Raw genomic sequence first — 20,452 nt, forward strand, 5'->3', positions numbered from 1 at the left:
AAAAAGTATCTGTGAAACACCTAACATGAAATTTAGGAACCCTTTAAGATAAGGAACAAAAAACAAAATTGGTCGTCAAATCCTAGCCAAAGAAGTAAGGTAGACGGTTTTACTAATAGACAAAAGAGTTAATAAGAAACAAACTGCCATTATCTATAGATGATACGATTATGTTGTTGAAAACCTAAATGTATGTTCAGAAAAGTATGAAGATTAGGAACTTTCTAGGTTGCTTGAAATGTATATATAAAAACCAACATACCAGCAATGACAGAATAAAAATTCTTAAGAAATATCATTGATATAGTTTCAAAATATAAATAAGTATGACAAATTATGCAAGATCTCCATGGAGAAAACAATAAAATCTTGATGAAAGACATTAAAACTGAAATTACACCACATTAATGGACTAGAAAACTCAATACAGTAAGAATGCTGATTCTTACCAAACTAGTTAAAAAAAAAAACTCCTCCCTAAAAAAGACCAACAAAATTTTTGTTAAACTTGAAAAGCAAATCTAAAATATATATGACAGAGTAAAAGTCCATTATTGAATAATGACAAGGTAGAAGATGCCTTATCAGATAACAAAATGTAGTTAAAAACTACATTAAGACAATGTGGCACTGGCCCAAGGATATACAAATAAAGCAATGAAACAGAATTAAGTGCCCAGAACCACACTAAGGAATGGATGGATAGTTTTGATATATGACAGAGATAGGAATGAAAATTGGTAGGGAAAGGACAGTCTTTTCAATAAATATTGCTGGGATAGCTAATTTTCACATGGAGAAAAATTGAATTTGGATGGCTATCTCATAATGAACACAAAAATCAATTTTTGGTAAATCTAAAGATGAAAGGCAAAAACATAAACCTTTAGAAGATAATGTAGGTAAATAAAGAAAGATTTAAGCCATTAAGAAATCTGAGGGGCTGGGGTTGTAACTCAGTGGCAAAAAGCTTGCCTGGCATGTATGAGGCACTGGGTTCGATTCTCAGCACCATATATAAATAAATAAAAGTCCATCAACAACTAAAAATTTAAAAAATATATATTAAAAAAAAGAAGTCTGAGAAATTCATCTACATTAAAATTTCTTTTTGAGACCCCAGAGACTAGGGTGGGGGACCAAGGTAAAACTGAGAAGGAATTGGCATTTAAAATATAAAAAGAATGGGCTGCAGCTGTGGTTTAGTGGTGTTAGGGTTTGCCTAGCATTTGTGAGGCACTGTGTTTGATTCTCAGCACCACATATAAATAAAATAAAGATCCGTTCTTGACAACTAAAAAATATTTAAAATACACATGTATACACATATACATATATGTACACACACACACACACAGAGCTGGGGCTATAACTCAGTGGTAGAGCAATTGCTTAGCATGTGTGAAGTGCTGGGTTCAATCCCCAGTACCACAAAAAATTGAAACACACTTCCCAGAAAAGGAATAGTTAAATATTTGGGAAAAAATGCTCAATCACACTAGCAATGAGGCAAATAAAATAACAATTCAAACAAGAAATGTCACTGAAAGCATCAAATATTGGAAATTCCTAACCACAGCTGACCAGGGTACAAATAGGTACAACCTTTTCAGAAAACCACTGGTTTACTAGTGCAGTTGAGCACTGTCATACCCTACAATTCAACGTCTTCAATTCTGAGCATCCTAAAGCATTGAGTCTCACCTATTCTGATTTTGCCCAGCATGGCACATCTGGCAATACGAGGAAACATTTCTGGTTTTCACAACTGGGAGGCCTATTGGCATTTAATGGGTTATGAGGCCAGGGATGTAGCTAAATACCCTGCAAAGGACAGCACAGCAACCCACAGCTATATATTATTTGGCCCCAAATGTGAATAGTCCTGAGGTTGAGACCCTACCTTAGAGAAACAAACTTATTACAACTGATGTACCATTATAATTGGTTCTATTTCATTTCCCTGCCAACCAGGTTCCCTTTGGTTTGTTCTTACAATTAAATTCAAGTTGTTTTCCTGAAAAGTGTTAAAATTACTCATGTCAACTCTTGGCCTAAAGACCTCTGTCAGCATTACACTGCCTATGGTGGTCATGCTCAGCTTTTAATGACCTAACAATCACCTAGGAGACAAAATTCAGATGGCCTGGCGCCATCCTCAGAAAGTCTGATTAAGTCTGAGAGGGACCCAAAATTCATTTTTTACTAGTCAACACAAGCGATCCTAATGCAGGTTACTCAGGGATCAATTTTTATTAATGATCTATAGGAACCTATTTAAACAGGTAAAACAGTGCTTTACAGCGGCCTTCAGAATAACTCCCACCATTCTCTGTTGGTCTCACTTTCTTCATGGCCATACATCTCACACTCGGTGTTACCAGAAGTTTTGTGTACTTTTATTTACTCTACTAACCCTTTAAGGACCTGTTATCTCTTCGTGGAATGTTATCTCCAACTTCTTTTCTAGCACTCTCCAATTCATCCCTTAAGACCCAGTTCAAACTACAGACAGGTTGAAAAATAATCTAAAACTTAAATGTTATTATAATTATGTTCTTTTATCATTATATAATCATATATTATGCAATCATATATCATATACAAAAATTAAGTTTTTATAGGTGTTCCACATTTGGGACAATGGGACAAAACGGGTAAATAATCTAGGTGGCTTCCACAACACTCATAAATACTTTACTTCATTTATTTTAATTTTTTAATATTTATTTTTTAGTTGTAGTTGTCAATACCTTTAGTTTTTTATTTATTTTTTTATGTGGTGCTGAGGATCAAACCCAGGGCCTCTCACTCACTAGGCAAGCGCTCTACTACTGAGCCACAACCCTAGCCCTACTTCATTATAATTATCTACTTACATGTCTACTTTACCTACTAGACACTTCTTTATCCTTGCACTCAATATGTTCTTGATAAATGTATAATTAACCAAAAAATAGATGAGAAGAAATTTAGCAGTGTAAAAACACAATTCATCAACTGCTACTGCATGCTCCTGTTTTAAAAGCTCCAAACCCATGATTCTACACAACTTTTTAATCTGAAGATACAGATTTTTATCCCCTATAGCCAAAATAGGGAGGGAAGCTTTAACATTTAAGAACATTTCCATCAATCATGAACTCTATAAAAGAATTTCTGCCAAAACGTTTCATGTTGACTGCTATTTTAAAATGCATAGTAGGTACTTCAATTAGCCACATTACCATGTTTACCTTACTTTACAGGTGACATGTACTTGTAAAGGTAATTCACAACTCACAAAACCACTGGAAACCAAAATTCTAACCTCTTACTTCACTAGTTAGTCAATGCCTTCAATTCTTCAATTTGAATCAAAATTCAGTCTCTCAGTTTTACATCTGAAGAATGTGGAGAAAACCCCCCAACTAGAATATATGTGAAGTACAATTCCTGTCATGTTTTATAATCCCCATTACAAATATAGTTTGAGACAGTCTCAAATCTAAAACTACATTTTCTTTCAGATTTCAAAATTTTCTTTTGATCATAAAATATCTTAGGAATCAAATATGACATAATTTCCTAGATGCTGGGTTTGGTAGTTACTCAACAGACAACATTGCAAAGTCCCTCTTTATAGGGAATATTGACTACCAACATTAGATGTTGCTTCCCTTGTCTATACCACACATGGGCAGAAAGCCTGCTCTTACACAGTGGGGACAGACTGTAGAACAGCAGGTGAGAAATACTATGACAACATCTTAAGCTTTGATGACATATTCAATTTGCTTAATTCTGAAAGAATGGAGGACTGATGAACTACCATGGCTTTGGCTCCCAGGAATTTCTTCAGAGGTTTTGACAGTTGTTACACCTGTGTTCACAGAACTGGCACTTGAAGTCCGAGACCTTGATAAGACAGGTGCCTTGCCCTTTTCTTTCTTGATTTCTACCCTCCCGGTGGGCTCCTTCTGTGAACTATTTAGAAAATCAAATAAGAGCTCATCATCAGGTTCTGACTTTTTCCTTCGAACAAACTGGGATGAAGGCCTAGGAAGAGATGCATTTTCAACAGGTTGAGAGGCCTCCCCAGATGTCCTGGATCCTACTTTCACATTTGCGGTGCCAGCTAAAATGGTGGCTTTTTGATTTCGAATGTTATCAGCTGCTGAGGAAATATAAGTTGCTTTAGGTTCAGTCTCATAAGTCAAATCTGTGTTTTGCTGATGAAGTTCCGGATAGTCACTATTCTTGCTGTATATGTTGCTGCTGGTGTTCTCCTTCCTATTGAGAGCTGTTGCAGCTCCTTGATCAACTCGGTTTAAAAGATCTTCAGCCTTTCCAGCAAGATCAACAAACCAAGACATGATGGTAGCAGAATAATCCTATTGGTGAACCTGAAAAAAGGACATGAAATGATCAGTATGGCATAAAAGCAGAAGGTAATGGCTGAGACTGGGTTCTGAGTCAGACAGTCCTGGATTGAAATCCTAACCCTACTTCTTACTAGTTAGGTAAGCATGAGCAAACTAACTAAAGCTGAGAAACCTTATCTAGAAAATAGTGAAAACAAGTGCACTTACTGTATAAAATAGAGAAAATTTGGACAGAAACAGACATAACGAAGACCAAGTGAAGAAGGAAGCCACCGGCAAGCCAGAGAGAAGTCCCAAAAGAAACCAACCCTGACAATACCTTGATGTTGGATTTCAAAATTGTGAGAAAATAAATTTCTATTGTCCAAGCCACCCATTCTTTGGTACTTCGTTACAGCAGTCAGTCCTAGCAAATTAATTTGGCATCCAAATAGCAAATGACACATTTGGCCAAATTCCAGCCAAACCAAATAAAAACAATATCTGAAGTTTGTTTCAAAGTGCTAAAACTTAGGTGTAGTGGCACACACCTGTAATCCCAGCGACTCAAGAGACTAAAGCAAGAAGTGAGCAAATTTGAGGCCAGCCTCAGGTCCTCAGGAATTTAATTTCTGAGTTTTATGAGACAGTTTAGTTTTATGAGATAGTTCTAATAAAAACAAAACACCACTGGGATGGAGCTCAGTAGTAAAATACCCCTGCATTTAATTCCAAGTTTAGCGGGGAGAGGGTGGTGCTAAAACTTGAAATAACTACCTCTGATTAATACAAAAGTTATCAATGTTAAACTGAAGCACTATTTTGGATAATTTAGGTGTATACATACATAATATGTCTAAAGTACATTTTTGATAACTCAAAAACTGAGTACCTGCCGTGGGCACATGAAGTTCAGAATATGCTTACATCTTATATCCATTCCACACATAGATTTGAGTACTTACAGTATGCTACAGTAGATCAAGGTGATGATGAAGTCATTATGGAAGAGAACAAAGAGGACTGTAAAAAAGTCTACAACCAGTTCTTGAATGTGGGGATCAAACCTTTTGCCTGGACTCTTACAGTTAACTCTTTCTTACTCTTTGTTCACTTGAATGTTCTCTGCTTCAGAGTTCTCCTTTCCATCTCAATTAGGTCCTATTATTCTCTGTTCACCCTTTGTTTTGCCTCACAGCCCTTCATGCTTTATAACTTTTGGTTGCTTTTTCACATGTCTCTCCCTGTCTGGGAAGAGGGGAGTGGCTGGATAAACACCACATCTATTTTGCTCACCAATGACTTTCCAGCATGTAGCCACAGGGTACTGAACAAAATTCATAAAGTGCCAGATGCTGTGCAAACATTATCATATTTAATTTTCACAACCATAATGTCATATACATATATATACACACACACTTTAAAATGTAGCAAAGGTTGAGAGTTTTGATGGCAGCCAAAGTACTGAAATCTAAGTCAACCTAGAGCCGTGCCCACCTTTTAACCCTTTCCTTCCCATATCAGCCTCTCAAAGTCTAAATAAATCTCAGGAACAAACTTACTCCTTTAAAGTTTTCTTTATAAAATGTGACTACCAGTGACTCTTTCAGAGTTTATGTAAAACTAAGTGAAAACGAAGGCGAAATACTTTGTGACACATAAAGCTCCAAACAGGAGTCATGGATCAATCTCAGGTAAACACTGGTGGTGACTGGGGCCAATGACCACTCCTAGTGCAACAGTCGAAACACTCTAATTCCTTCTATCTGCCTCCATTTTCGTGAACAGGGCTTTAAAACACCAGCCTGTGTCTCACCGTTGGCCACCTAAATGAAAGGACAGAAGATGGCCCCGGGCACTGGCCCCAGTGACAAACACAGCCCGCGGCCTTCGCGGGTACAAAGCCTTCGGTAACCTGGGCGCTGCAGGGACGCCGAGAGCCGGGCTGGGGAAGGGTCTGCACCCTGGACCGCTGGGCCCACCTCGAAGTCAGGTGTCATCGAGGAGGGGAGGGGAGGGGAGGGGAGGGGAGGCCAGGCCCAGGGAGCCTGTCAGCCGGCCGACCCCGGGTGGGCGGGCGAGGATGGACCTCCACGGCGCACGCCACCTCGCCCCTGCCTCGGGAGCGGGCAGCGCGGCCAGCCCACCCGGGAGCGCAGCAATCCACGCTGGCTGCAGCGCAGGGGACTCCGCTGCCTCGACGCTGTCCCAATCCCGGCAAAGACCAGCGCGGTCCGAAGGAGCCGGAGGGACACGTCCCGGCTGAGGCCGGCGCCGCGCTCCTGGGGCCGTCAATGCCCCGAGCAGACCCGTCGCGTCCGCTGGCCCCTGCCGCCGCCTCACCTGAGGATTCCGGAGCGGCGGCACCGCGGCCTCGTCGCCCTCCCCGGCCGGGCCTCCTCAGCAGCCGGCCCGGAGAGAGCCCAGGATCAGCAAACCTCCTCCCGGACCTGCCGTGGCCCGGCTACCTCTTCCGGGAGACGTGGAAGGACGGCGAGGACCCCAAAACAGAGTGACTTTCAAGCTGCCTGAGCGACGGGGAGCCGAGGGCCGCTAGCACCTGCAGGCTACTCAGGCGGCGGCGCCGGCGGCTGTGGGGGCCTCGCGCCTGGACACGCCCCTCTTCCGCCCACGGGGAGATCGGGCGAGAGAAGGGCCGGCGTGCGTGTGACGTAGCCCGCTTCCAGCGGGCGGCGCGTGCACGCGGCCAGCACAACATTGGAGACCACGCCCCCGAGAGGGCGTGGTCTGGCGGCAGCAGCGGATCCTTAGAGGATCTTCCAGGCTTCACCTTGCTACCTTCTACCTTCTGGTCCCTAGTTTTGCTCGTGCAGTTGTTGAGGCTCACAGCGGACAGTGGGAATGCCCAAAACTTGATCCTTGATTTCATAGCGCTTACTTTTAAGTGACAGATATATATACATTATGTAAGCTGATGAATGAACTTGACAATTTCTGAAAATTACTAGAGCAGTTAAAAACAGGAAGTGACTGGAGGCGGGAAGTGCTTTAAATCAGGTGGTCAGCGAAGTTCTTCCTATAGAGGAGGCAGCAGAGGTGAGCTATAAAGGGTTGAAAAGACCAGGAAAGGAATTCCCAGACACCACTATTGTAGTGTGTTCTGCACACAGTTCATAGAATCTATGCAATTAATCTAAAATCCACGCTCATCAATTCACCAAATACTCAGTTCCTATTGTGTAAACAGGTTTAGGTTAATTTGACCCTAAATACAAGACTAAAATGTAGTTCTAGGTATCCCAAAACTACTACGTTAAATAGTTTGTCTAAGATCATCTGGTGTAATAAAGGCATCCACCTTCTTCCAAAACCTGTGCACTTTAGACTCAATACTTTATTGTCTCCAAACTAAAATGAGGAAACTCCTTTTCTTTCTCTCAGGGAAAGTTTAGCCCTGTCTAGTAAAAGAATAACAATTATAATAATGACATTGAATATTTATATTTAGCCCTTATTAACTGTAGAACGCTCTGTTAAGCTTTGGATGTGCTTCGCTTCACTGAATTCTCACAACCTTAAGGAAGGTACTGACTATCCTGTAGTAAGTGGTGATGTTGTTCTCAACTATTAGGTTGTTCTTCCTGTTAAGGATTATACATTATCACTGGTTGCCTGACAGCTCCGCATCCTGGAGGATGTGTGTCCTTTCCAGCTTGACTGTATGACCCACTTTGACCAATGAATGTGAGCGGAAGTGTCTTGCCACATCTAAGCAGAATTATTAAGAGTCATGATATATTTTCACCAGCAATCTTTCTTTGGGGTGGGTACTGGGGATTGAACTTGGGGACTCGGCTACTGAGCCATATCCTCAGCCCTATTTTGTATTTTATTTAGAGACAGGGTCTCACTGAGTTGCTTTGTGCCTTGCTTTTGCTGAGGTTGGCTTTGAACTTGTGGTCCTCCTGCCTCAGCCTCCTGAGCTGCTGGGATTACAGGTGTGCACAGCTGCATTTGGCTCTACCAGCAATCTTGGTCTTTTCCCTCTCTCTTAAGGATATATATGTATCCCAGATGGGGTTGTTTCCTTAGCCTGGGTCCTAAAAAGGAAGAGAGAAATGAAGTAGCCCACATCTAGAATGTCACATCAGTGAGAAATAAATCTTTACTGTTAGGAGCCAGAATTTAAGATTTATTATTACACAGCCTTATCTGATGAAATCTGACTAATGCATTCTGACAGTTTATAGATGAAGAGAATCCAGTGAGTTTTAGATACTTGTTCATAGTCACATAGGGAGTAAGTTCAACGGTGGGATTCAAACCTAGATCAGAGTGACTCCAGAAATTCTTTTCTCAGCCACTGAAAGGCTGAGAATGAAAGGAGCTGAGGCAGGGCCAGTTCTTCCACATCAAAAACATCGGCAGTGGTCAGTCTTAAAAAGGGAGCATTGAAGAATTCCCACATACACCCCCCTAGAGAATCAATATAGACACCTGCCTACCCAGAAGCCATCAGGGCAGGATTAGCTAGAGAGATGGCACAACCAATGGAGAGAAGAAACTCTGCCACTTTCTCCCACCTTCCTTGCCCCGGTGCCACCAGTGGCACTAATTCCTGAAAAAGGAAAGGGAAGAAGGAACCTCCTAGAGCAGCCAAGCTCCTCTGCTCCAGGGGGAGGGAGGGGAAGAACTCTGAATAGAGCTTAGGGATACATTTTTAAACTAATGAGCTGTACCATGACTTTTGCAATGGCAGAGTGGGGAGCTTGGCAAATCATTTTTTTTTATTGGTTATTCAAAACATTACAAAGATTGCAGAATCACATAGGTTACACATCCACATTTTTACATAATACCATAATAGTAACTGTTGTATTCTGCTACCTTTCCTATCCTCTACTATCCCCCCTCCCCTCCCCTCCCATTTTCTCTCTCTACCCCATCTACTGTAATTCATTTCTCTCCTTATTTTTTCCCATTCCCCTCACAACCTCTTATATGTAATTTTGTATAACAATGAGGGTCTCCTTCCATTTCCATGCAATTTCCCTTTTCTCTCCCTTTCCCTCCCACTTCATGACTCTGTTTAATGTTAATCTTTTCCTCCTGCTCTTCCTCCCTGCTCTGTTCTTAGTTGCTCTCATTATATCAAAGAAGACATTTGGCATTTGTTTTTTAGGGATTGGCTAGCTTCACTTAGCATAATCTGCTCTAATGCCATCCATTTCCCTGCAAATTCCATGATTTTGTCATTTCTTATTGCTGCGTAGTACTCCATTGTGTATAAATGCCACATTTTTTTTTATCCATTCATCTATTGAGGGGCATCGGGGTTGGTTCCACAGTCTAGCTATTGTGAATTGTGATGCTTGGCAAATCATTTCCCCCCAAAATAATGACAACATCCGACAAAATTATGAAAACCAACCATTTCAACTCCCTGGAAATTGACCACAGGCCTAATCCAAGTCAAGCAGCAGTTATTTAGGAAAAACTATTAAACCTTGCGTAATGATGAGAGTCTGGGACATTTAGCCTGGGATCCCTCTCCCCCAGCTCCAAGAGAGTAGGTCAATGGTCAGGGCTGGATTAGCTGCAAAGCCCAGCAGCTCTGCTGCTGGAGGAGCTGATTTGACTAGGAGTGGAGCCAGGAAAGCTCTGTGGCCCAGGGGAAGGCTCTGTGGCTCAGTTGGGAAGGGGACACCACAGCTGCCTGGGTTGCAATCTTGGTTGGATAAACAACTGAATGCCTGCAGGGAGCTTAGCAGGGAGAGCCAGGCAGAGATGGCACAGTGGGTTTGTGTAAGCTGCCTTGTGCACTGTTCTAGAAGATTCTGCAAGTTCAGTAGAGCCTGGCAGAAGCCCTAGCTGCCTCCTCATTCCTGACTGAACTTAAAGCCTTACACAGGTGCAGAGGAGACACAAGAAAGCCAGGAAATTAAAAACCAGGGTAGTGTTGTAAATTGTCTGGTTTTGAATGTATTCCCAACATGTTTTTGTTGTTTTGTTTCCCTGCTGGGGATGAAAACCAGGGCCTCAGGCGTTCTATCACCAGGCTACACCAGATTCCCCCCAACCCATCTGGAAGAGGGGAATGTCTTGAAGTGTGTTCAACATTCGTAGCCATCAGAGAAAAGCAAATGAAAATCTCTGTGTAACACCTTTTGGCATCCAAGCACAGTAGCTAAGATGTAAAAAGATGGAAAATACCACGTAATGATGGGGATGTGGAGCCCCCGGAACGCTATGCATTTTTGAGAGGCTAGTGATAGGACCATTTGGAAACCTTAGGCTCTATCTGCTAAAGTTAAACCTGGGCCTACTCTGACCAGTGTGGGTTCACCACCACCCCCCACACACCTCCCGCCACCTGAGTCAGCAGTTCAGTTCAGCTGCTTCCTCAAATCCCCGAAACCCTTCATTTAGGCGGTCTGCCCAGCTGCTGGAGGTGTCCCCTGGGGATTTTGTGACTCTCACTGAAAGATTCCTCCATCCATTTGGTTCCTCAGTTCTGTAATTCTACTTCCTTATTGCACAAATCTCAAGAATGAAATTATGAGCCTCTTAGTTCATTTTTACCTTTTGGCAGCAGAGGGCGCTCAGGACTTAAAAGTCTGTATGAACTGGTGTATCTTCTACCTGGGTGGACAGGTAACTTGAGGATTGCTGTTTCCTTTTGTTTATGGAGCACAGGGCACAATGTCTCCATGAACCCCCTGGATGTTCCAAGGGTATTTTACATTCCCTTGCCGTAGGAGAAGAGAGATCTCCAGAAGAGGATCCCAAGGGGTTGCCAGAGAGAGGGGAACTCAACTCAGGATGAGTGGGGTCCCTGACATCATGACTGAAAAGAATTTCAATACATGTCAGTAGAGGCTCAGATTTATTTAGGAAAACACGGGATAAAACGAGTGCTATCCTGAGAGTGGAGAGACGTGCTTTGGGGGTTCCCAGATGTTTTAGAGGAAACTTGGTGAGAGGGTAGGTATGGGAAGGTACATAGGGTAGGCTTGACATCAGTCTGGTAATTCCAATATTTATGGTGATCTGGTCCTTCCTAGGATCTTTAGACTGACTTGGTTTCCATTATCTGATTCATAGAGAATTCTGGAAAGTCTCCTTAATTTATACGTTTCTCAAAATAGCTTATCTTTCTTTACTTAATCTAGTGATCTGATTAACAATGCATAGGTAATTATCATAATTGGGTAAATTAAGGGTGACTTTAAGATTTACAGATTTCCCAGGAATTTAGAAGTGACAAGCCTGGGAAAGAGACTGGCTTGGGGCGGGGGGTGACAAGAAAAGTATGCAGAACTTCTGAACTAAAGTTTTAATTCCTTGTCCTCCTTCTATGGCTCCTTTCTCCCCATTTCTTCTTTCTTTTATCCTGCTTCACTCTTCCCTGTTTGAAATTTCCTCCAGATGTGGCCGCTCAATTCTGGTGTTTTTCATGTTACCTCGGGGGCTAAACTGCTCCCAGAGATGAGCCCCCTCAATCATGGAGCCCCTCACAAAAACTCCTAGGGCTCCATGGCTTTAGTTTGCCCACTTTCTCCTCCCCCTCCCCTCCCCTCCCCTCCTCTTCCCTTCCCTCCTCTCCTCTCCCCTCCCCCTCTCCTCTCCTCTCCTCTCCTTTCCTCTCCTCTCCTTTTCTCTTCTCTTTCCTCCTCCTCCTCCTTCTCCTACTCCTCTTCCTACTCCTCTATCCATTTTCTTTTTGTGTGTGCTGGGAATCACACCACGCCTTGCATACGCTAGGCAAGTGCTCTGTCACTGAGCTGTGTCTCTAAGCCCAGCTGTGGTTTGAATGTATCATTTGGGGTTCGTTTATTGGAAATTGAATCCCCAATGCAACATGTTTAGAGGTGGGGCCTTTAAGAGGTGATGACATATGAGGGCAGAGCTCATGGACTGATATCGTAAGTGTGTTATCACAGATGTGGTTAGTTATCACCGAGTGGGTTCCAGATAAAACGATGGGCTGGGCCCCTTTCTCTCTGGCATGCACACCCTCCTTCCCTTCTGTCCTCTGCCTTGGGATGATGTAGTAAGAAGGCCCTTGCTGGGAGGCAATTCCACCTTTAGAAAATTACCCTACAGATATATTGACACACATGCAAATGACATATAGAGTTATTATATGATGGCTTATAGTAGCAAATATTGCAAACATGTCATGTTCGGTGAATTAAAAATCTTGGCACAGGGCCTGGAGATGTGGCTCAAGCGGTAGCACGCTTGCCTGGCATGCGAGGGGCACTGGATTCGATCCTCAGCACCACATAAAAAATAAAATAAAGATATTGTGTCCACATAAAACTAAAAAATAAGTATTTAAAAAAAATCTTTGTACATTCATCAGCAAGGCCTCCCGTGGCCACTGTGACCCTATAGTTTTCCATATTCCATCATATCCCCCTACATTTGTAAGAATAAAATTTGATTTTTTTCCATAACTAGTGCAACTGTAGTTGTGCAGGTTTATCATTTGCATGATATGTTTGGATTGGTATGTGTTTGTTTATTAGTGTCCACCTGTCTTTTGAGAAGGCAAAATCACAGCTGTCTGTGTTTCCTGTTGTATTCCCAGCCTAGGACAGGGCCTGCTGCATGATGGGTGCTTATGTTAAGTGAATGAATGTCGTGGACCACTCCTGAGGGCTGGAGAAGTTAGTGTCACATAATGAGTAGATGCCTCAGAAAGAACCGATTGCCTATGAAAGCCTCCAGCACTATACTTGGAACAAAACAGATGCTTAACGAATGGTAGATGTGATTTTATATCTTCTTGAATTTTCTCTGTGCATTCTTCTTTATCCAAAGTCCACTCTGTCCCCAGCTTCATCTAAAATGAATAGTTGGGCCTTACCATGGCCTCCCTGGCCTGGCGCATACAGCCTGTCTATCTCACAAGTCTGATTTCCCTCTTTCCTCCCCCAAACTCATCTCAGGTAGCTTCTTCCCTATTTAGCTTCAAGGGCCCCAGGAATATGGAGGTAGAATATTTTGTGGAAATGCTGGAAGCTGCCTGAAGCACAGTGTAAAAACAGCCTGGCAGAACTCCTGTTCCAGAGAGGAGGGGTCTTCGCCGTCCCTCAGGGGGATGTCCGTCCCTGCAGTTGTGGGAAACTTTGGTGGACAGGAACAGGGGCTGAGGAGTAGGACCAGACCAGTCCCCTTCCCTTGGAGCTAGGAGCCTAGAGAAGGAGCTGAGGGTCTCAGGAAGCAGTGTTGGGTGCAGCTTCAGGATCCCAGAGGCAAAGGCATCTGAGTCGGGTGAGAGGCCCTGGAAGGCCAGGTCACCAATATTATTCCCCTGTAAATTAAGGATAAGATTTAAAGCTCTGCCATCTGAATAAAAGTGGGGCAGCGGTGTGGGGCCTGTACCCCTGTAGGAGGCAGCCAAGTGTACGTGGGCTCGTTTCAGCCTTTATGTCCCCAGTGGTCTGCTTCCCCTTAGGGAAGTTAGGGAATGGGAGCAATGGAGCAGAGACCTTAGTGCCCTGCTTTACCTGTCCCATGTTCTGTCCTTAACATGTCCCTTGCTCTCTCTCCCTATTCTGGAGACACACCTTGTAGATTACCCAGCTGCTGGCTCTTTCCCTGACTGTCTTCGTCCATCCATTCACTGTCCCTTACCGAGCTGCCTAGTCTCTGCCAGCTGCAGGGTTAGGTGTGAAGAGTACAGATGAGAGGTCTGCTCTCCAAGAGGTCAAACCTGCATGGCTGGGCAGACAGGCAAACTGACAGCTATGAGCAAGTGGTGAGTTCTGCAGGAGAAGTCTGAGGAATGAATGAGTTGGTGAATTAATTACTGAAGGAGCTAATCTGGCCGTTGGGCTGTATCTCAATCTCTTCAGTTTGGTAGTCCCACCTGGAGGGTGTGACCAGTCTTATTCCTGGGTGGTGGCAAAGACAGGCCTAGGACTGAGCCCATAAGATCACTTCATCTGTTCTTAGGATGCCTGAAGCCTCCTGAGTCAGGGGCTATCTTTCAGAAAATGTTTTCTTTCATTAATTCAACAAATATTTATTGAGCATTTACTATATATCAGGTACAAATCTGGGTTCGAGGATCTAGCAGTGAACAGAACAAAGACCCCTGGTCTCAGGAAGCTTACATTCTAGTAAGGAAGACAGATAAGTAAAATTCTTGGTGTCTGAGATGGCGGTAAATGCTGCAGAGAAATACAAAGCAGGGAAGGTCTGTGATGTTTGGGATTTTCAATTGGGAGGTTAGGAGGTCTGAGACCTGAAGGAGGGGAGTGAGTGAGCCTGCTGGGTGTGGGGTGTGTTCCATGTGAGAAGGTGCTAGACCCCTGAGCCGCTGCAGCCGAGGGGAGATGAGGATGGACAAGTAACTGTGGCTCAAGTAACGCAGGTCCTCGTAGGCCATGCTGAGGAGTCTGCATTTTATTCTAAACGTATTGGGAAGCCATTAGAAGGCTTTGAGTGAAGGACCCTTCACTTTGTGTTGTTACAGGGTGTCTCTGGCTAATGCACTGGGAGTGTGCTGCAGAGGCCCAAGGCCAGGAGCAGGGAGCAGTTGTGGGCTATGGCATTGTACACAGACTGTTGCAGTAACCCTGGCGAGAAGGGACGGTGGAAGCTGGGTAGGGGGTGAGACGTGTTCAGATTCTGGGTTTATTTTGAAGAAAACCAATAGGATTTGCCAACAGTTTGAATATAGGATATGAGAGAAAGAGGACCACCATGATTGAAAATGATAACACTCTCTGCTGAGCACTTGGAAAGGTGGACTTGGCAGGAATTAGGTGGGGAAGGCTGGGCAAGGCAGGCTTGGGTGGAGAGATCGGGTTGTCCAAGGTCCCCAGAATGGCAAAGGGGGGTGGGGGGAAGAGACTTTGTCTAACTTAACAATTTTTTTGCCAATTTGGTGGATGTTTAGTGTCCTCTCGTTGTGATTTTTAACATGTGGACATATCTTAAATGTACATCTAGAATATATGTGTATAAATATATATGTTAAATATATAAAATATATGCAACTGTATATACAAAATACATTTTAATATGTAAGCACTCTACCACTGCACCACAACCCCAGCCCCATTGCATCAATCCTTTTTAATTTTGTTTTTGAGACAGGATCTTGCTAAGTTGCCTAGGCTAGCCTCAAACTTGTAGTACCACAGGTGCACACCACCATGCCCAGCCTCTGACTGTTCTTCTAAAGCATTTTGTAGGAATGGAATAGGGGAAAAAAATGGGCAGTATCTGGAGGAGACGGTGCAGTCAAGAGGTGTTTTTTTGTTTGTTTTTGTATTATTTTTCTTTTGGAAAATAAGTCCTTAGAGAAAGGTACAAAAGAGAGAGAAAATTGTTGATGATGGTGGTGGAGATGGTGATGACGGTGACGATGGTGGAGGAAAGAGAAGTGGTTGAAGTGGAAGGGAGAGGACGGTGCATACTGGGCACAGGGCATGCTCAGAGGGGACGGGACAGCCTGAGCTAGAAACACCAGCTCACCCTTCCTCACACAAAGGAGACTAGATGGGCACAGTTGCAGGTGGGGCTGGAGGTGCTCATAGGAACTTACACAAGTTCTCTTCTGATCACTTCCTTTTTCTCAATGAAATAAGAACTGAGGTCACCAGGTGAAGGTGAGGGTCTGGGAGGGTGCCCTGGGGTTTGAGGAAGGAAGTGTGAAAGTGCCACTTAACAAAGCAGGACATGAATGGAGGAGGGAGAAAACAGATGACTTCTAGGCCACTTGAAGTCGTTGGAGGTCATGAGTGTGCAGTGAGATGAGTCAGTCAGGTCAGGTGATCTGCTCCAGCTGTACCAACTGCACAAGTCCCAGTGACAAGTGGGTGCCTATTGTTAGTTCTTAGATGAGGATGATTCTCTTTCCCGCCTTCTGAGTTATCTTTCCTGTTCCATGAAGCATAGCCTGTTTTTACTACTGTATAGTTTTCTTCGACTTCTTTCTGCCTATTGAATTTTGAGGGCCCAAAGATCTCTTAATTCTGTATTATCCTATTTCTACCAGTCCAGATTGGTGGTATTTTTAAAATTAAATTATTTATTTATTCTAATTTGTTATACAGATTGATGGTATTTCTGCTAATACAATTCTCTTTAAAATTTGTCTGGTTTCCTGTGAATCAAAATCACATTGTAGTTCACTAGATAAAACAACACTAACAAATCCCTTGGAGATAAGCTTCTCTACTTGGGCTTCACCTGTGATGCCTAAGAACAATGTTATTAAGATAGTTTGAGGGCTGGGGTTGTGGCTCAGTGGTAGAGCGCTTGCCTACCATGTGTGAGTCACTGAGTTCAAACCTCAGCACCACATAAAAATAAGTAAAGATTAAAAAAAAGATAGTTTGAGGTATTATTGTTTGAACAGTTATCTGAGGTACTGCCTTAGTTATTTTCAACATGTCAACAGAGGATTTACAGTTTACCCTGGATTTCATTTTCTAAAATATTTTTTTATTTGTAGATGGACACAGTACCTTTATTTTAGTTATTTATTTTTATGCAGCACTGAGGATCAAACCCAGTGCTTCACTTGTTCGAGGCGAGTGCTCCACCACTGAGCCTCAGCCCGGGCCCTACCCTGATTTCATTTTTAAACCATGTTTTCCTAATTGTGTTCTGATTTTTGCCTGGAAATCATTCTTAATTTTAGCGTTTTTTTTTCTTTTTTTTTTTTTTTTTCTTTCTGCGCTATACAGAGGCAGGGTAATTTCAAACCTGGTGAATCCTAGCAGCTTTGTGTTTCAAAGTCACTTTCTTAGCGTATCTCTTGTCTCTTGCATTTTAACATAAGGAGCAAGGTTTCCCTTTAACCCTTTCCTGTCAGCCTCCATGAAGGGCCATCATCAATGCACTCCCAGAGTTCCTCCAGTTCCACTCGTTGCCTGACCCCAAAGCTGCTCCCACAGTGTCAGTCTCTGCATTAGTTATTTTTTGCCACATAATTATCCCCAAATTAGTGGCTTAAACCTCATCATGTTTATGATTCTCTCGCACAGTTTTTGTGGGCAGGGACCTGGGGCAGACTTGGGTATGGCGGCCTCAGAATCTCTCATGAGTTGCTTCTGAGCTCTTGACTGGGCCTGAAGGACCTGCCCCTAAGGTGGCCGTCTTAGGTCGCTAGTAAGTTGGTGCTGTCTGCTGGTGGATGGCTGCTGTTCTTCCCCACCCGAGCCTTTCCACAGGGATCCTTAGTGTTCTCCTGGAATAGCAGCTGGCTGTTCCTGCTAGGGCGGTGACTTACAGGAGCAGAGGGAGACGGCAGGGTCAGCACCCGAGAATTAGTGTGCCACCTAGTGCTTCCTTGTGCTCACATTTTCTTAGTCCTAGCCCAATCTCTCACCGTGAGCAATCCAAGGGACCAATGAGGAGGCCCTACTGTCCTTGATGACCTAGGCTGTCTGCGACTCCATGTAGGGCATGAGTCCAGGTGAGGCTCCTGAGGGTCCATCTTGGGGGCCAACTACCACAGATAAGAAAAACTCATGCCTGTAATTTTCTAGAAAATAATTTGGACTGGGGGGACTTGGGGGGGCACAAAACAAATAAGATTGACCATCATTGGTAAATGTGGAGGCTGGTTGATCAGAACACCACGCTGTGTGAGATTTTCCATGATGAATTGTTAAGATAAAAAAGACAATGTGATATGAGGTGGGGGTTCTTGTATTCAGCCAGAGGGCTGCAATTGCTACTTCCAAACCCAAGTTTGCCTTTTCACTATGGCTCGCTTGCCCAGCTGGTCAGAACCACCCAGAGCCCAACATAGTTATTTTTATATTTAAGGAAAAAAAAAAAAAAAAGAATTGGCAAAAAGTTGCAGAAGGATATTTATGGCATAGGAATTTTATTTACAAATTTTAAATCTGTAAAAGAATACATGTGATTTTATAGATATGGAAATGCATTTTAAGAGTATAAAAATTTCTAGAATAGTAAATGCTAATTTATGATGCTAGTGATTTTTGAATGGAGGAAGCAGGGTAAGAGAGGTTCTTGTTATCCTATTCAATTTTAAGTATATAACTTTTTTGATTAATGGAAAAGTTTGTCTCTCAGGTGTATTCAATTAAAGTATTTGTCCTGGGATATTTCTAGTAAGACTGAGTAGAACCAAAAGTCAAAACGTCACATTCGTTAACTGGAAACTTTTTTGCTACGAGAAGTAAAAGGGAATTTAAAGCATTATTTCCAAATTGCTACACATAAATTTCACCTAATAAGAATGCAACATATTACAAGGAACGCTTCTCAAAGTCATGCTCTTGGCTTTGTATTTGTTCCAACAGGGCTTACTGGTTTGGGTATGCACTCCAAGAGGTGACATAAATGGAAGCAGGGGGTCATGATCTTTTTTTTTTTTTTTTAAGAATCAGAAGCAAATAGGGCATTATACTAGGACTTGGGAAAGCCGACGGTGGGTCCATGGGCGTTTGTGGCTCTATAGTGTTCGTGGTTGAAGAGCGTTTATTCAGGAGTAGGAGCAGTATAAAAACTCACCTCTTCCCTGAGTGACATCAGGGAAAGACAGAGGCCCTGGGGTTTTCTAGCATCAAGCCTCACTACCAGGGTGGGTGTTGAGCTCACCACACGTCTGCATGACTTTTTCACTCATTCAGGGTCTGCCACTCATTGATGAGAACTTGACGTCCTTTAGGAGTCTTCTGTTGAACTAGTGCTTCGCTAGCCATTTATTGCTTCCTGTTTTGACTTGTTAGTTTCCTCAGTCTGAGTCTTAACCAAATGTATTGTCATAGAGAAAGAAGAACTTTGTTCTCATGCCAGCTATTTTTATTTTTGAACTAATGTTAATTATTGTGTTGTTGAATATGAAAGCCACTCACAATTTCTACACTTGAGCCCTGGTTTGGAAAATCAGGTGTTCCAGGGTTCCAACCAGAAATTGTAGGGGATTTCGCCAATGTCCTTGCAGTTAAGGGCTGAAGGTAGATTTGATGAGAGATGATATTGTATTGATTTAGTGAAGTCTGAATGTTAAAAAGATGTTTTGTTTGAGAGAGAAAGCACAAGAAAACTAGACAAGGGGAGGACAGGAGCTTGGTTTAACCAGGAACTCTCCGGGTGTGTCTGGAGGTCAGCTGGAGGCTGGAGTGGAGTTTCCAGATTCATCCATAGAGAGGCGGCTGAGCTGGAAACCTGAAGAGGGCCCCTGCTTCATGTGCTGCCTGGCCTTAGGCACCGTGTATCTGTCAGTGTCTCAGTTACTTTACTTGCAGAATCGGGGACCTAGGCTGTATCATTGCCAGAGTTATTTCAGTTCTAAAATTCTAAAGCTGGAAGTCAGAAAAGGGCTTCCTTCATTCTAGAAAGTCACAAGGAGTTGGAGCAAGAGGACATTTCTGGTCAACTCACTCGTTTGGTATTCAGCCTGTATTTGCTGAGAGCTTACGATGTTTTGAGGAACTGGATAAAGCACACATCAGCCCCGGGCTCCTGGGCCAAAACAGTGGTTTGTGAGTAACATGCGGTTGTGGGAACCAGAAAACTGGTTAAGGGATTTTGGCAGAGCCCCTCTGACTTTCTCAGTCAGGAGCCTGGGGAACGTGTTCCTGCAGTAACCCCCCAGGGAGGGGACTTCCTTGAAACCCTTAGCTTGAGATCGAGGGGAAGCCTGTTCTTGAGAACTTTGATAGTTGAATGGGGTTGATGGAAAGAAGAAAATGTCTTTTGAAAGATTCCAGCAGATTTCTTATGTCATCTCTGGTGCCGGCGATTAGTGTGACTTTCTGGGAAGACCATGTGAATCAATGATTAAGAGCAAATGAGGGGCTGGGGCTGGGGCTCAGCGGTGGAGCGCTTGCCAAGCATGTGTGAGGCACTGGGTTTGATACTCGGCACCACATAAAAATAAATAAAATGAAGGTGTTGTGTCCATCTACGACTAAAAAAAAATATTTTAAAAAGAGCAAATGATTCTCTATCCATTTGTCAGGCCTTGTTCTGAGCCTCGTTCAATGCACAGCAACTCATTTCATCCTCAGAGCCAAGTGTGAGAGAGGTGGTCTTATTAGCCCCGTTTTATAGATAGGGAAACCGAGGCACACAAAAGTTGAACAGTCTACCCAACATCTCACGCAGTCCGTAGTTGAGCTGGCATACACATGGCAGAT

At 43.2% G+C, this 20,452-nt stretch overlaps 1 protein-coding gene across 1 annotated transcript in view; it reads right to left on the minus strand.

Annotated features, from left to right (window-relative positions):
• The window catches only part of Golga5 (golgin A5), a 34,506-nt gene extending 27,547 nt beyond the window's left edge, over positions 1-6,959 (minus strand). The window contains exons 1-2 of the mRNA XM_076848007.2: positions 6,690-6,959; positions 3,812-4,385 (exon numbers count right to left, since the gene is read on the minus strand). Coding sequence (XP_076704122.1) covers positions 3,812-4,355 — 544 coding nt within the window. The 5' untranslated portion in view covers positions 4,356-4,385; positions 6,690-6,959. The remainder of the gene's footprint in view (positions 1-3,811; positions 4,386-6,689) is intronic.
• Between the last annotated feature and the right edge of the window lie 13,493 nt (positions 6,960-20,452).

This window comes from Callospermophilus lateralis, chromosome 3 (assembly GCF_048772815.1).
Source record: "Callospermophilus lateralis isolate mCalLat2 chromosome 3, mCalLat2.hap1, whole genome shotgun sequence".
Classification (NCBI taxonomy): Eukaryota; Metazoa; Chordata; class Mammalia; order Rodentia; family Sciuridae; genus Callospermophilus; species Callospermophilus lateralis.